The 17,004-nt window shown below is 43.2% G+C and overlaps 1 protein-coding gene across 8 annotated transcripts in view; it reads right to left on the bottom strand.

The window, feature by feature from the left end:
• Positions 1–17,004, bottom strand: part of JADE1 (jade family PHD finger 1) — a 163,650-nt gene that overhangs the window by 47,197 nt on the left and 99,449 nt on the right. Inside the window, exons 1-2 of one of the 8 annotated variants that reach the window (XM_028743302.2) lie at positions 13,180–13,405; positions 1,264–1,341 (exon numbers count right to left, since the gene is read on the bottom strand). In XM_028743302.2, coding sequence (XP_028599135.2) covers positions 1,264–1,315 — 52 coding nt within the window. In that variant the 5' untranslated portion in view covers positions 1,316–1,341; positions 13,180–13,405. Of the gene's footprint in view, positions 1–1,263; positions 4,626–4,652; positions 5,094–9,936; positions 10,290–10,319; positions 10,343–10,417; positions 10,615–13,179; positions 13,406–17,004 lie in introns of those variants that run through there. The other 7 variants (XM_077934035.1, XM_028743307.2, XM_028743305.2 and 4 more) reach the window with 7 other exon arrangements.

Here is a 17,004-nt window from a genome sequence, read left to right as displayed (position 1 = left end):
GCTCTAGTACATTTCTTGGGCAGAAAGGAAAATGAGTCTCTAAGGATAGATTCAGGCAACTCATTTCTCTGGGTGATAAGCTCACCCCAGGCAAAACATACAACAACTGATATTTCCCACACATTCTCACAAAGACTTCTCCCAGGGAGGGTCAGTGTTTAAACAGAAGCTTAAACATAAGTTTAAACATAAGCTTCCAATTATTACAAAAGCATGCAATAGTTGAACCCAAAACCTACAGTCATGAAAAGCTACCTTAAGTTGTCAAACATGACTATAATGTTTACACACAAAGTACATCTTTAAAGTTGAAAAAGTGCACTTCCAAATAATATGTGTTAAAGAGATATGTGTTTTTTCAAGACCACAGCTGCTGAACAGAGATAAAAAGAAGCAAGCCCCTACTCACAGGCTTCCAATCTACACTTGTTTTGCAAACATGGCAATGCAAATGTTCAAAATAATATATTGCTTTTTATATCTCATTTGTTGGCAAACAGCAGCATTTCAGTTTGAACACAGTGTGGGAGTGGGCCTGAGTCTCCAAATAATAAAAAACTGCAAGGGAATTTTGTATTCCAAAATTGTCTCCCTTCCCCACTACTTGGAAAAAGCTACTGTACCCTTTGTATCATGGTCTCATCACTATCTACTTTATGAACCATTCACAAAAGCTCTCACAAACCACTATTTAGGAAGCAGTTGCTTAAATTACCCTTTGTACTGCATGTTAGTACTCCACAGGAGTGGGTATCAAAACACAACATGCACAATAGGTCAACTTTTCCTAGGTGTTAACTTAAGGGGCCTGCTTACACATAAGCAGTGTATAGAAAAACAGGAGTATTATGAACCCCATTCATGATATGCATAAGAAAATGGTGACATAAGCTTGACAAGCAGCCTCAAATCAAACTTTGATCCCCTTATTACAACCTGAAGACTTGACAACATTTACAACTGATGTGGCAAATATTTACTTCAACACTTTAAACCAAAAAATACTTTAATTTGTTTGGGTTTGGGGGTAGAAATGTAATACTGCATGCTGTGTAATCAGCTGTAAAGCCTTGGGATGCCTTACTGCTGTTCACCTATTGAAATCTGTTTGATTTTAGCAAAGCTTTTTCATATTAGCTCTCTACCCAACTGATATGCAAATCACCTTTGTTATTTAAAGTGTCATATGCAAAGTTGTATGTGTGTGTTTAAATAAACTCATAAACCTAGTGTGATACAAGCACAACAAAAAGGAGCACTTACTGCCATTGTCATCAGAATCCTCACTGCTGCTGGGAAGTCGACCTCGTTTCATGATCTTCCCGGGTAACAGCAGGCAGCCTGTGAAGAAATGCAACAGAAACCAGAAGTTATCAAGTTCTGAATCAAAGAGCTTACAAATGAAAGCAAGTGCCATTAAGTAGCATAAATAAAAGCAGCAAACATCCTGAAGATGTTCAGTTTAGAATGCATCCCATGGGACAGCCAAAAAGAATATCTAAGTTGATTGACAGGGGCCGTCCCTACAATTAGAAAGAGCGCAGCAGCTGCCCTAAGCAACATGCTGGGGAGTGGTAGCAAAACCTTGGAGGACAGAGATGGGTGGCTTATGTGGCTTGCCCTGTACCGCCACCTAAGCTAGCCTCCTGCCTTCAGGTACAGTTGAAGACAATGTCCAATCACCAGTTTTGAAAAATAAAACTGCTAGCCCAGCTGACTTCTGGGCATGGACTAGGAATGGGGCACCATACTGTCCTTTGCCTCAGGAAGCAAAATGTCCTGGGCCACCATTGTTGATGGAATCCTCAAGCCAAGCTCACCCCAAGAAGATGTAAGATCTTTTTTATGGCTTTGATATTAGCAAATTTAAAGCAACTGCAACAGAGCATATACTTTGTCCCTATTTAGCCAATATTTATATTGTACAGCACATTTATGAAAAGGTTTTACAGTCGTAGGAGGCATCAAAACAGCAAGACTAATTACAAAGGTCACTGCATCCCTCAACTGAGCAAGCAGTATGCATAGAAATGTTCCCACACTAGCCAATCACTAAGCTCCTATGACAACGCAGAAACAGAGACTGTAACTGAACAGTATACCAAACAGAGACTGGATTCACAATGAGCTAACATTTCCTGAGTGGGGATGTGCATGTGAAGATGTGTTGTGGGAGGCTAATTCATAATGCATTAAGACCATAGATACAGAAGTTGAGCAAATTATCAACACTACGTTCATGCTGGCCACAATCCTAATCCATGTTGAGCCTTTCACGTAATTTAGTCCCATGTGGCTCCCCATGGCAAGAAGTAATTTCATGGCAGAAAGAACAATGCAAGAATCTACCCCACTGAGACACAGAAAAAAGGATATCAAAACTTCTCTCAGTAACGGTACTGCTGCTGTGCGATCTGCTCCCAAATCCTTAGGTTGTTCTGATTTGCAATTCAGGATTTGTTAAAAAGCCAAAGCAGCAAGGCAAGTGGAGAAGTCATCTACACATTTATTCTTTCTTATGGCTGCACTTGCTGTATTTATTCTGACAGCTATCAGGAATTCCCAGTTTCTATCCTTCACTGAAATAGCCATCAGTAATAAAGATAGCGATTTGTAAAGCCAAAGCATGGGTAATTTTTTTAAAAAAATGTAACGTAAGAAAACATTTGGTCTCTTGTTTCTCACTTCCACATTTAGGAGGACACTGCTTAAGGATCTTTTCAGCACATGTGGTAGCAACATCCTATCCATGAACAACACTTTCAGCATTCAGAAGGAGTCAGAATATAGACAAATTTTATAAATGTTTATTTGGTTACCAATGAGTTTGGCAAGGGTACTTACGCAGCCTCTCCCTGATAATGACTGAAAACATCAGCACCTGTGTTGGCTTAGCAGCCTGGCCTTATAAACGTTCCAAAACATGTCTAGATCATGACTAACCATTTTCTTAAAAATAATTGAAAAGCTAATAGAACCAGACTGTGGCTAGTCTCATCCTGGACATGTGCTGGAACATTCATGAAGCTGGTTAAAATGACAAAAACCTACTAAATCTGTCCAATGTGTGCTGACATCAGCACACTTAAATGACTACATGAATAAGCCCCGAGAAGTGAAAAACTCTTTATCCTAATAGGTCCCTTCAGCAGAGATGATGCTCCAAAGCATTACATTATGCAATAAATGCAGACTCTCAGTTACAACATAAAAATAGCCAGTGAGTATCCAAGTGCTAAAAGGCCAGGAAAGGGGGGTGACGGGGAGCTAAAAAAGCGGAAACAACGTGACACAACAAGTGAAGCAAAGCATGTTCAGCGTGAATTAAAGTGACAAGTACTCTAGGACATGCATCAAATCTCATGAGGCTTAGTTTGCCATGTTTCAGTTCCAATGACAATGTGGGCTGGCCAAGCCATTAGCAGCAAAATCCCAAGGCACGCCTTCCAGGTGCAGTTTCAGGAATCAGCTGCCAAGCTGATTTGCTTCTAGTTTGGTGCTCAGACACTGAACTGATTAGATGTCATACGAACAGCAACTTCTAATAAGCTGCTCCACTGGCATTTACAAAACGGACATCTAGCCAAGTGAAATGTAGAAAGTATGTCTAATTGTAACGGATGTTTAAAAAGAGCAATATGCTTAGATTACAAACCCTTAACCGAGAAGCTGGACTCATAAGACAGAAACCACACTAGAACCCATGGGCCATTTCCCATGGAGTTAACATCACTATAAGCAATCATAGTCCCATTATCTTTAACTCTTAGTTACACTTGTGCTTGCTGCTATGTAACTCCAGGTAAATAGAAATCCCTATTGTCAGAAAGTCTGGATACTCAGATATTTGGATGCCGCACAAGCTATAGAGGCAGATAAGGTTAAATTGTACAAACTGAATAAAGACCTCACTAAAGACAGCTAATCAGAGGCAGAAAACTGCGTAGATATTGTCCAAAGTATGCTAGCCATTTCAGTCTCTTGCAATCGAAATAATGTGTCTCAATGCTATGGACCTAAAGCGTGAAAAAACAGAAATCTACAACCCTTGTTTAACTCATCCACAGATGGTTAAGCACAGGATGCAACCAACGATAAAGGCAGACAAAACATTGCAAGCTGTATCAAAAATTTAGGGAGTAGCTATGTCCCACTTCTGGGAAAGATTGAAGCATAACATTCTACTGATGAACAGCTCCATTTTCAAAAGGATTGTTAAGCCCTTTCAACCAGGTGGTACAAAAAACAAATACTGCAGCTAGCATTCACAGAACAGCCAGCTACTGTACATATCTGACCTCCAGCTGTTTTGTAAATATCTAAATTCCAGTAAAAGGTTCTCACGCACAACGTATTAGTAGGTTGCCAACCTTCACAAAGATAATTTACATATGATTATATTAAACGAAAAACCTAAACATCACCTCTCAACTTGCAATATTCAAGGCCCATTGCTCAGTGGCAGAGCACACTCCCTACAAGGAAAAGGTCCCAGCTAGGGCTGAGAATGACTTCTCGCTGCCAGCCGCCAAAGACACTGGACAGTACAGAGCTATAGAGACCAACAGCCTGACTCAATGCAGGGCAGCTTCTTAAGTGCAGGCCTAATAACTACTGTCTCATGGAAGGGCCGTAGCTCATGGATACTGTACCTGCTTTGCATGTAGAAGGTCCCAGGTTCAACCACTGGCATCTCCAGGTTGGGCTATGAGGATCTACTGCCTGCAACCTTAGAAAGCCTCTGCCAATCAGCACAGCCCACACTGAGCTAGATGGACCAATGGTCTGATTCAGTATAAGCCAGTTTCCTATAGTAGCCACTAAGATTTCAGTTTCAACCAAGTGAAGCACTGCATTACTCCAAAAGTCTGTAATGCCCTTGTCTGAGATATCATATCTACAGAATGACTTCTGCTTAAGTCAGATGTGTAGAAAGGCATTGGCCGGACATGCATTCTAGCCATTGATGACAGAATTTCTTAATATAAATTGCTCTGCTTTGAGCTGGTTTCTCTTAACATAAAAAAGTTTTTGTTTGTTTGTTTCAGACATGTTAAATTCTAATGACAAGAACAAGCAAATGAATGTCACCCACAGAGAAGGTCCCCACCACTGAATACTAGTCCCAATGTTTCTTTTTTAAAAAACTCTCTTCCTATGGAAAGTTAGCATGTCAAGTAGGTTAAAGTCTAGAGCAGTGTTTCCCAACCTTGTGCCTCCAGCTGTTTTTGGACTACAATTCCCATCATCCCTTGCCACTGGTCTTGCTAGTCAGGGATGATGGGAGTTGTAGTTCAAAAACAGCTGGAGGCACAAGGTTGGGAAACACTGGTCTAGAGCAGTGTTTCCCAACCTTGTGCCTCCAGCTGTTTTTGGCCTACAATTCCCATCATCCCTTGCCACTGGTCTTGCTAGTCAGGGATGATGGGAGTTGTAGGCCAAAAACATCTGGAGGCACAAGGTTGGGAAACACTGGTCTAGAGTACTCCTTGGTTTATTTGTTGTACACACAGAGATTTTTAAGTTGGAAAATATTTGTTAGGTAGCCAGCAGTCTGAAGTGGTGCAATACAAGGAAGATCTCTGAATGGGTAATTCAGCTCCCACTGAGCATTTTGAAGATGTTAAATTTTGCATTAGTGCCAAGTTACTGAACTAAGTGCAAAGTGCTAGTTTTGGTGTATAAAGCCCTCTACAACTTGGGAGCCAGATACTTTAAAGACTGCCTTATCCTTTATATATGCACTCGATCACTGCACTCTGCAGGTGAGGGCTGATTGCTGATACCGTTTTATCAGGAGGCTCATTCCGTTTCACACAATATAGGAAGAGGCTTTAGTGTTGTGGCACCTACCCTTTGGAATTTCCTCCCATTAAATATGAGACAGACACAAACTCTATTGTCTCTTTAACACCTTCTGAAGACCTTCCTCTTCCCACAAGCCTTTTAAGTATCTTTCCAAATCTGTATCTGCATTGGAATAGTTTTTAGATGTCTTATGGTAGGTCTATTAGATGCCCTCGGCTTCTTTGGGAAGGATGGGATGCAAATGTAAGAAATAAATCAAGTATTATTAAATAACTGATAGTGTGCACTGTAAGAATTTGGGAAGCCTTTGCTGAACCATCCATCATGTATGATGAGTAGACCAAACTTGGGTTCAGATAGACCAACTGAGTAAAAGATCAAACAATTCAACAACAATAGTCCAAAACTGTTGCAGGAGTCTGCTATTAAAATTCTCTAGGCTCCTATTCATAGATTTCCCCATTAGATCAGGAGTATTAAGGAAAAAAGGTTTTAACATTTTCTCTGGAGAGTTCCACCTGCTTCCAAGATTGCCAAACATGATGAATAAATAGAAGTGTTTCTTATTTTTTAGAAACAAGTAATTGCAAGCTCAAGAACAAGCTACCTAAACATTTTATCTTTATCACTTAAAAGAGTCAGCATGGATTTTGCAAAGCAAAACTAGAACTCAAAAATAAGGTAGGTAAGAATGAGCCAGTCTACGCTGTGTATTTTAACTTTCAAAAAATTGCTGACACCTTAGCACGGAAAAATAGTTGAAATCCCTAGGCTCTGGAATCAAGTTTCAGTTACCCCTGCATATGGGCATTTTCCAACTGTGTCTCGCATTAATTTCTAAAGAGTCATGGTGGGAAAGGAAATGTCTTTTTTGTAACTCACTGTTTTTAAAAAAATAAGAAGCATGGCCAATTTTCAAAGTGGAGATGAACAGAAGCTTATCCCAGAGACATGTTTGTCTGAAAGGAGTTGTGCCTGAAATCATTAGTGATTTAGGAAATGCTATGATTAATGATGTTGCAACATTTGCAAACTATACTTTACTTAGAAGAGGCAGAGAAGAATGATAAGGCTTGTACAACACAGAGGGACTATTTAGCTCAGTGACAGAGCACATGTTTTGCACACAGATAATCCTTCCTATGTTCAATCCCTGGCATCGCCTATTAAAGCTGGGACGAAGAACCAGTGGCTGCACTACATATGTTGATGTACTACAACTTCCATCATCCCTCACCACTGGTCATGCTGCCTGAAGCTGGCAAGAGTTGTAGTCCAACAAAACCTGAGGATCTCTGATAGCAATGCTGGAGAAAATCACTGCATGAAATTGTAGGTGAGCTGCTGCCAATCAGAGTAGACAATACAGACGCGAAGGACAAACAGTATGATCTGTGTAAGGCAGCAGCCTACATTTCTACAAGTCAGCAAGTGATTAGCACAAAAGAACTCATACAGGGAAACACTCTAATCAGCCTAAGGAGAGGAGCATTTGCCTTTTCCAACTTGAATATTTCCATATCACATCCATCCAGCGTTTTCACTCCCTCCCGCCCTTCCCTGCTCAGTTAGCCTGCCCTCCATAGATAAATACAACCAGTACATAGTTGATTATTTTTTGGTTGCTATATTCCAAAGCTCCCTTGAATTGGCTTTAAAAACACACACACACAAAAACCCATTATACAAGCCAACAAGTTTAGGGACAGTAACATGCAACTTATTAGCTCAACCCACATTTTGACACACACACACCCCCCCCCCGGTCAGTATTGGGAGCATTGACATTACGTATTTCTATCCCTTTGTTTCTATTTAACTTCCCTTGAAAATGACAACTTGCTATGGGTTATTACCTAGCTTCTGAGTCAGTCTGGATGATCATATCTCAGCTTAAGAAGCATTTTCCCTGTGCACGCCACCTTTACAGATGCCATGGTTAAACCAGGAAGTCTCTAGTTCAAAAACAAATTAAGAAACCATGGTTGCCAACTTTGGAACAAGCCAGCCTTTGAAAACATCTTCAACCCACAGGTTAATATCTTGGTTTGTTCCAAAGTTGTTTTTCCTGGTTTGGGTGACACGAGAACCTGTTTTAATTGATAAGACTTCCTTGTTTGGTTGCTCATGCTGCGAAGGGGTTGAGATATGATCATATGAACACAGCCACACTTTAGAATATCCCTAACCACTTCAGTGTAAAAAGACAGTTGAGAAAGTGAATTAAATTACTGTAGGTGTTACTATAGAGGTACAATGATGTATCTATATAAACAATAACATCAACATAGATTCAACAATACACCATGTTCATATTGTAAGATTCAGTTAATCTTGCAGTAACATTTTAGACATACTCCCATTCTCTCATTTTATAGAGGGTTACCTATTTTCCACTAAACAGAAATGTAGGTATTGCTGTGTAAAATTAAACACAACAAAATAATATATATTCCATTTTTCACTCTCTAGGTATATCAATATTCAGGAAGTCTTGATATGTATTTGCAGAACTTGATATAGGTTGAACAGCAGCATGTGGAGAAAATGTAGTTTCAAAGTGGCTACAATTATTATTTTAATGGCTGAAGAGAAACAGATTTTTATATGGACATTAAATGTGCATCCCCAGGTCAAAGCTTTTATAACCTGTTTTTCCTTCCAGAGTACTTTTAATGACTTCCATAAACCCCTGGGTAAACAGGATTTATAATTCCAGCTCTGACAGATCATTAACTATAACAGTGTTAACGGGTGCAACTATAATAAACTGCACAGAACCACTACAGAGACAGCACAGGGAGAATGCAAATGTACACCCTAAAGACAGACTGAAGAATTAGTTTTCTCCAAAATAGCCCATGAACTGATATGATACTGGCTGCATCAAGACCTAATTAGAACATCTATGCTAGAGATCATTTCAAATATTATTTTGCATATGTGTTAAGAAGTGTGCCATCTAGTCTTGGGCTACATTTACAGTAAATGAAACACCTAAAGTCACAGAGTAATTGATACACAGGTGCCTTTCAGTTACGCACAACTGACTTCAGTAGATTTTTCTGCTAACTTTGCACCAATGCAAAATATTGTTTTGTTAAAATTTAGTTCAGCATTATTCTGTATCTCTGTAGCTTCTGAAGCCACCATGAAGGGGCCAACCAACCTATTTTGGTTTTAGTAGCTCTCATGTATTCTGGCAGTGATAAATTGGACAATGCACATCTAGTTTAATCTACCTCTCACCCATCAGATTTATTTAGCAACTTAAGTGTGGAGGAAGCTGTTACCAGAATCCATTTCAAAAGGTTCAACTCTGTACAAGCTACTGGAGACAGAGAGCAATCGCTTTCAAAAGCTGCATCACAGCTATGCTGTGGGAAACACAGTTCAATATATTATTACAGTAACAGGCCACCTATTGAGGTGTCCATTTATAAATACTTAACCAAATGGATGCACAATGCAATTCTATGTATGTTTATTGAGAAATAAGCCCCAGAGATCAATGGAGTTTACTCCCAGAAAGAGCATGAACAGGACCAGTCTTAAGTGGGTAGGACTCTGGACTAGATCGCAGCCATAGTCTCTATTTATGACAGTCACTGACAAATATAATTCATTCAAAGTTGTATTTATCATTATGTGTCAAGATGATGTCTTTTAGTATCTTGACAAACAGATTCAAAAATTGTACAGATAACCTGCCATTTAGGGATTACATACTGTATTATAGATTAGCAGTGGTGGTAAAAGATTTAAACACACAGGTCACAAACTCAAGAGCAAACTGTTGCATTCAACAACAATCTGTAATAACCTGCACCTGTGATCTCAAAACACAGGCAAGAACCCTCACTACATCTATAAGCACGCTCTGAAAGGGGACGCAGGAGCCACCCTTAAACTACCTTGCTTTGATTGTTTTAAGACTGTCAATCATGATAGAGTATGCATCCTATGATTCATATGGCATATTTTTACTTTGTTTTGCATATCAATTTTAGCAGAAATACAACTTGGTGCATCAGACCTCCCAGAACAATTTGTTGTTGTTCTGCCATGAAACTTGCATAAAATCCTGAGCAGCTGACTTTGTACACTTGGTTTATCGCAAAGATTCACCTCTAGCACAGATTTGGACAGAAAGGACTCCATGGGGGGAGAGAAAGGGGCTTAAACTTTCAACTTGTGCTTTTAAGCTTCTTTTTCCTCATGACAGGTATCCCAACGAAGGCTTGATTTTAGTATCTCCCCCTCTCTCTCGCGCGCGCGCACACACGATTATTTCCATCCCATTATTTCAAGCGCCGCCGTTTTCAGTTTGAGGGCAACAGCTGCTCCGAAGGTACAGCCGCGTCTCCTGAACCCGCCCACTCGCTTCCCCAACCCGTTCAAGGCAGCAGTTCTTTGCCGGCCGCCTTCGCAATCCACCCGGCGAAGGAGGGGCCGCCGGCTCCCGATGGTAGCGGGTGCCACCGCGGACGGCGAGGCGGGGGCAGAAATACCGGGACGGCGCTCGGAAAGGTGAGACGCGGGGGCACCGGCGGCACCTTCCCGCGCACCAGCCACATCCCCACCACTCGTCTCTCCACTTGCAACTGACCGGCCCTCCTCGTCGCATCCTCCAGCCTGGCTCCTTCCGCTCCGCCCTCTCTTCCCGGCTGCACCAATCCGCTCAACCCCGGCTGCAAATCAAACTTGGTGCTCCCGGCGCAGCTCTCTCGCTCTCCCTCCCAAATCCACCTCTCGTCGCGCTCAAAGCGGCCACGCAACCCTCCCGGTTGCCTGATTTCCCTCCCCCCTGATCTCCATGTTGTAATGTCTGGGGAAGGAGGGAGGGGAGGTTGAGTGAATCGAGCAGAGAGCCGCCTTGGAGGAGCTGCCTGCCTGCCTCACCCCTCCCTCTCTCCTCCCACTCCTCGACAGTTCTGGAAACTGTATCACCTCTTGTCACAGGAAACCATCCAGCAGGCGGTTGCAAACAAACAAACGCCCTCTGGCCCCCACCCGCTGGAGAGAAGGGGAGGGAAAGACACAATACCAATCCCCACCACAAAGGGTGCACTGGAGGAAAGGGCGGGGGGGGGTCCGAGGTGAAAACCCTCCTACGATTTGAGCAGCTTGCAAAGATTGAAGATGGGAAGTAACACCCCCCCCCCCGCCGCAAAAAAAATATAACAAGCCTAAGGAGATGGGCGAGCAGAAGAGCACTGTGGCGGCTTTGTCTAATTTCAGCAAGGGGGCACGATCGCCTCAGCTGCATTCCCCTCCCTCCCTCCTGCTGGAGGTTGGGAACGGAGGACGGGCCGTTAGGTGGCAATGATGCGGTTATTTGAAAACACCACCACCTATACCCATTTTATTTGCTTTGACGCGGGGAGGGAACGGCTCTCCACATCCCCGGAGCCGATCCATACTTCCGCCGGTGTAGGCACCATGTACGCTTCACACACTCCTTGCATTTTCCTGTTAGTCTTAAAGGCGTTGTTTAATAACGCACATTTAACCTATCTGGCGGGTTATTTAGCGGCTATGCTCCCGTATTTCCCGACTACACTTTGTGACGTTTCTCGAATGCATTCTTACATAACTACCGAGCCTGCTACCAGGTTTTGTCCGGAGCGGAGGGAGAGATTAAGGCGCCAACGCGCACTCGAAGCGGCTTCTGAGTAGCCCAACGGTCCCCGAGCCTCATGAGCCTGCTCCATTTCTGTGCCACTATTGATGCAGAGGGGAATTGAGGGCAGTCTGACCCCTCGACTGCAGAGTGTTTTGAAAAGTTCGCACCCACCACCTGCGAGCGTTTGCGGCTGCACAGCAACCGTACATGTATTTAAGCTCCCCGCTGCAAAGGGGGAAGATTGGGTGAGAAGGCACTAAAAGAATGGGTAAGTTGAGGCTTTTGCTGACGCCGTGCACCTGCCTGCCCGCCTGGGCTCCTCCGTCTCCACGCACAGCCCAGCGAGAAAGGCCCGCCTCCTTAAGGGGGAGCAGGCGCATGTAGCAAATGAGGCTGTTCTACGAGGATTCGAATCCCAGGGCAACCTTCCACATTCCATCCTTTCCCCGCATTAATCATCCACGCCAGCAGCAGCAGCGTTGAGCACCGAGAGAATCTGCTGCCACCCAGCAGAACAGCAGTCTAACAACAAGCCCCGCCACTACTGCACACACCACACACCCCTTGTTTCCCTGATATCCATAAGCTCACACTTCCTAACACGTGCACTTTTGGGGTCTTGCAACTTGCTCCCGCGATCGTAGATAAAAGACAGCACGCTTCGGATTGTTGTTTTAACCAATAAAATAAAATAAAAAACATGGATCGAGGTGCTTCCCCCACCGCAAAAAAATAAAAATAAAATGCTCATCTTCAGGTCTACACAATGCCCCTGCTGCACCAAGTTCAGCATCAACCCTGCAAAATTAAGCTTTATGTCCACCCAACCGTTATAAGCTTTCCGTGGAAAGGAAAACCACAATCCGATCTGTGGAGGGAGGGTGCATTTATTTGGTAAACTGTGTTTTTGCCCTCTGTACACTCCCTGCCCTTGAATTAATGCAATGGATATTTTGAACATGTGGGTGACACGGCGACAGATCCTGGTTCCCTGGCTACCCCTCCCCCCCCTTCCGAGAGATCTATCTAAAAAGGACCTGCGCTCTGCCGCTGCCATCTGTCTCCCAAGTTCTTACAATGCTTTTCACTTTCCGAGTAGGGCTGATCTATCAGCCAGCATGGATGCGCTTTAGGGTAGCCTGCCTTCCACCTCACCGACAAAGGAAACTAAACCAAAAGTCTATGGATGCATGAAGAAACAACACTTAAGACACGAAGGGGGGTGGGAACCCCAACAACTCCACAACCGGGTTCATTCACCTTTAAAAAGCTCCCGGTTTGGCGAAAAGCAAAGTCTGCAGCGACATAAAAAAAAAAAAATGCAGCCAGCCCTTAACTCTCCCCCCCCCCCGCCGCGCGCGCAACCCTTTCGGATCTGCTCTCAAAAGCTCCCAAAATAATCGCCGATTTTCCCTCCTCCCCTCGCCCCCACCCGGTTCCTCCCCAGCAATGTACAAGTTGCTTATGGGATAGTGAAGCTGCAACTCAACTGCCTCCCCTTTTTGCTCCCTATCAAGAAGCAAATCTTTTGGCGCCATATTAATGACGTACTATATTATTTCCACTAGGCAGCGACCTTCGGCATTAAATTGCTCTCTAGCTGCTTCTGGAGAACTCCAAAGCTAAGCAACCAAAAAAGAAAAAAGAAACCCCACCACACATCAAATATGGCTGTGCAAGGCGGCTCGTTCTGCGGCGACGGGCGGAGAGGAGGCGAGCGTAAGGCGCTGCCTGGGCACAGTTACCTGCTGCTGTTGCTGCTGCGATGGTTGCCAGTGAGGTTGGAGTTGCTCTGCACGGAGGGGTCTGTGCTGCCTCATGAGTTCAGACAAGCACTGGAGAGTGGGAGCAGATTGTGGCTCCCTTCAGACACACACGCACACACATATACAGGGGGAGAGAGAGAGAGAGAGACTCTCGCTCTGACTGACGTTTTTACTTGTTATGGAGGAAGGACTCTGTGAATCAAACTCATTTCTGGGTCACTGCTGCCACAGGGGGGAGCTACTTTAATCCCCTGCCAAAACTAGGGGAAAATAGGGGGGGGGGAGAAGAGAGAAACAGGGTGGGGAGGAGGAGGCAAGGAAAGAGAACGAGAGACACTACCGCACTTGGAAACTGTCTGCTTTAACTCCTTGCAGCCCTGAAAGAGCGGAAGATGTCATGCTCCATTTACACTGTGCAGGGAGGAGACTCCCTCTGTTCCGAAGGTTTGCATCGAGGGACCTGCCTTTTTGGAAAAGAAGGAGCATTTCACGCAGGGACAGCAGCCAGTGGGTGTTGAAGACGGATCTCACGCGTTCCAAAAATTGTCAAGTTCTTTTAAAGGAGAAGTCTCTCTGGCATATGCATTGCCTGCCACCTGGGCTTTTGCTTGCTTGCTTTTGCAAATGATGCACCATGGGAAAATGAAATGAATTTTTTAAAAAAAATAAAAAATAGGAGAAACATCCAAAGCAGTAATAAGAGAATCAAGAGATGGCTAACAGGCATGTCATTCTCTGCTTGGGGCGTACCAGAACCGTATGATGCTGGAGACTTAAAAATATTTGGGAGGGGGGGTTCCTATGCCAGGGAGCCAGTTCTGAACTGGACGACATTCACCTGTCATCCAGCCTTTCATTATAATTTTGTGGTTATTTATATTTATAAGGATATATTGATTTTCCTTTTTGTTTTTAAAAGCAGTAACAATTTTATAAATTATTTCAATTTATCACCCACTCAGCCAAATACTGCTTTCTGCATCAAATGTTTTACAGGTCTATAAGTTTTCATTTCAAACTCTCTCTCTCTCTCTCTCTCTCATATTCTGCACCAGTATCAGCTCAACATGAGGTATTATTAAGGGCATGAAGCAAGATTAGCCCTCAAAACAATGTGCCAGATTCCAGTTCTGCATTTGAGTTTGAAAACATCGCCACAGGAAAGTATCACTCTGGTCATGCCCAAAATGGCTTTTCATACATGGCACCAAATGTACATTTAAGTCTCTCTGTGCTGTTTTTGTACAAGTGAAATATTGTTCATGGTAGGTAGAACATGTAAGAGCATCCTTTTTAATATATGGGCATTCTAGCCAATATATTCAAATTACAAACAGTGGAAATGCAAACCATGAGATTTTTCCCATTTTACAGATGGAGAATTTAGATGTAGAGTAACACTCAAGAATGCCCATTGCTAAACTAGAAATAGATTTCAGTTCCCCATGATCCAAGTCCAGCACTCTACACATTGGTTACTTCAAGTCTATAGGTAAATGAAGAGATAAAAAAATATCGGGGGACAGGACATAATGGTAGAAGCAAAAAAAACAACAACCCAGTGAGGGTTGAGCTACAGATTGCTGACTGATTGAGGAAGGGAACAGAATACCTATTGTTAGCCACTGTGAGCCCGGCTTTGGCCGGGGAGGGCAGAATACAAATAAATTATTATTATTATTATTATTATTATTATTATTATTATTATTATTAGAGGAGAACAGTAAACAAAGCACGCTCATGTTGCAGTTCCAACTTGTCATCGTGACAAATAACCTAACACGTCTCTACTCCATGGATTTGCCTAAAAGGTAAAGGACCCCTGACAGTTTAGTCCAGTCACGAACAACTCAGGGGTTGTGGCGCTCTTCTCACTTTACTGGCCGAGGGAGCCGGCGTTTGTCTGCAGACAGTTTTTCTGGGTCATGTGGCCAGCATGACTAAGCCGCTTCTGGCGAAACCAGAGCAGCACACAGAAATGACGTTTACCTTCCCACCAGAGTGGTACCTACTTATCTACTTGCTCGAACTGCTAGGTTGGCAGGAGCTGGGAACGAACAATGGGAGCTCACCCCATCGCAGGGATTCGAACCGCCGACCTTCCAATCGGCAAGCCCAAGGCTCACTGGTTTACACCACAGCGCCACCCGCGTCCCATGAATTTGCCTAGTCCCCTTCTAAAGTCACCTAAGTGGATGGTTATCACCATATCTTGCAGCAGCAAATCATTTTCATTGTTGTGTTTCATTGGAAACCTACATTAAGTTTTCATATTAGCTGTCAACTTTCTCCAAAGCATGCCTAGTTCTAAAAACCACTATCATGTATGCCCCTCTTTTGTTGTCTTGTTTATATTCTAAAACAATAGTAGACGAAATCAACTCCTAAACCTTTTAGCCTTTCCTTGTAGAGAAAGGGCTCCAAGCTCCTGATCAGCCTAGAGCTTTATGTTATGCAGGGCCTCAGAGGTTTGGTTTTCTTGGAATGACAGTCAACAGAGATGGTAGTGTCTTTAGAACATAGGATGGAATGGCTCATAGTATTAGCACTCCACAAATCTTGCCTGACAGTTAGGTTCCCAGGGAGATCACCAAGCCATAGCTTTGGGTCCAGCACACAGCAAGGCAAACATCTCTATCTCCAACTTCCAAAATGCAGACACAAACTATTGTTTTTCTACCTTAGCAAGGTGATATTGTTTCCTACAAATTGGGAGGTGGGGAGAGCTACCTCCATTTGTCTCTATGGCTACTGGGCAGCCTCTTTGCACATGTACATGGTAGCATTTAACCAGACAGTTAAGGAACTGTTCTGACCCATTCAGTGACCTCTTCTACTAGATTCAAAACTTCATTGATGCAGAATCACAAGCCTGGAAGGGACCCACAGATATAACCCATACTGATCCTCCAATCCCATAACAATTAGCCACCATGGCTTGTAGTCATTGATACATTATCTCTGTCCTAGAACTGAGCCCTATGTTGGTTTGTCATCTAATGCAGGAGGGACAGAGAGGAAGCGCCATGCCATTTTCTCTCACTTTTAACAGTAGCATGAGATGCAGAAATTAGCAGCTCAAGATTCTCACAGCATGGAGAAAGGAGAATCCAGCTGCTGTTAAAAGGCACAGAAGTAGGGGTTGCTCAAAAAGTAGGCAACCTCAACTCCTGAGATATTTGTATTTTGTTGCTACCATCTGCTAACAGCCCACTAATGAGACACAGTCCACCCGGATATTACTACACCAATATTTCTTGCATTCCAAAATATGGAATGTAAATGCAAAAGTGGCAGGCCTAAGACACGTTTCCTTAATCAATGGATTTACATTTTTCCCTGGGCAAAAGCAGGCATGTGTCTTTTTCAAAGCATCTCTTGCCAAATTAAAGAAGAACGCTCCTCTAGGTTTATCATAATCTCAACATGAAAAAATAAGCTTGCTGGGAGGGAGGAGAGATATTCTAGCATGGTTAACGTGCACTAATTACAGGGTAATGCATCCCCTCTGGCAACCCTTTTACCCATGTGCCAAAAAAGTCACACCTTATTCAGTGATGCCAGAAGACCTCCAAACGAAGGAAGTTGGGAGCAGCTACACACCTACACACCTACACACATGTAGAAAGGGAAGTATGAGCTGTTGTTTGCTCTGTCTCATCTGTGATTCAGCAGAAGAATTGCTCTTTATACATTATAATAAGCTAAGTAATTTATCCAAGCATATCATACACCTACACCTTTGCTACACACATTGCAAACTTGTTACACATTCAGAAACCAATTTCATTTTCCCAGTGAAAG

This window comes from Podarcis muralis, chromosome 9 (genome assembly GCF_964188315.1).
Source record: "Podarcis muralis chromosome 9, rPodMur119.hap1.1, whole genome shotgun sequence".
NCBI classification, from domain to species: domain Eukaryota; kingdom Metazoa; phylum Chordata; class Lepidosauria; order Squamata; family Lacertidae; genus Podarcis; species Podarcis muralis.
Note: the sequence above shows the minus strand (reverse complement) of the source record. Positions and strands in the feature narration are given on the sequence as shown.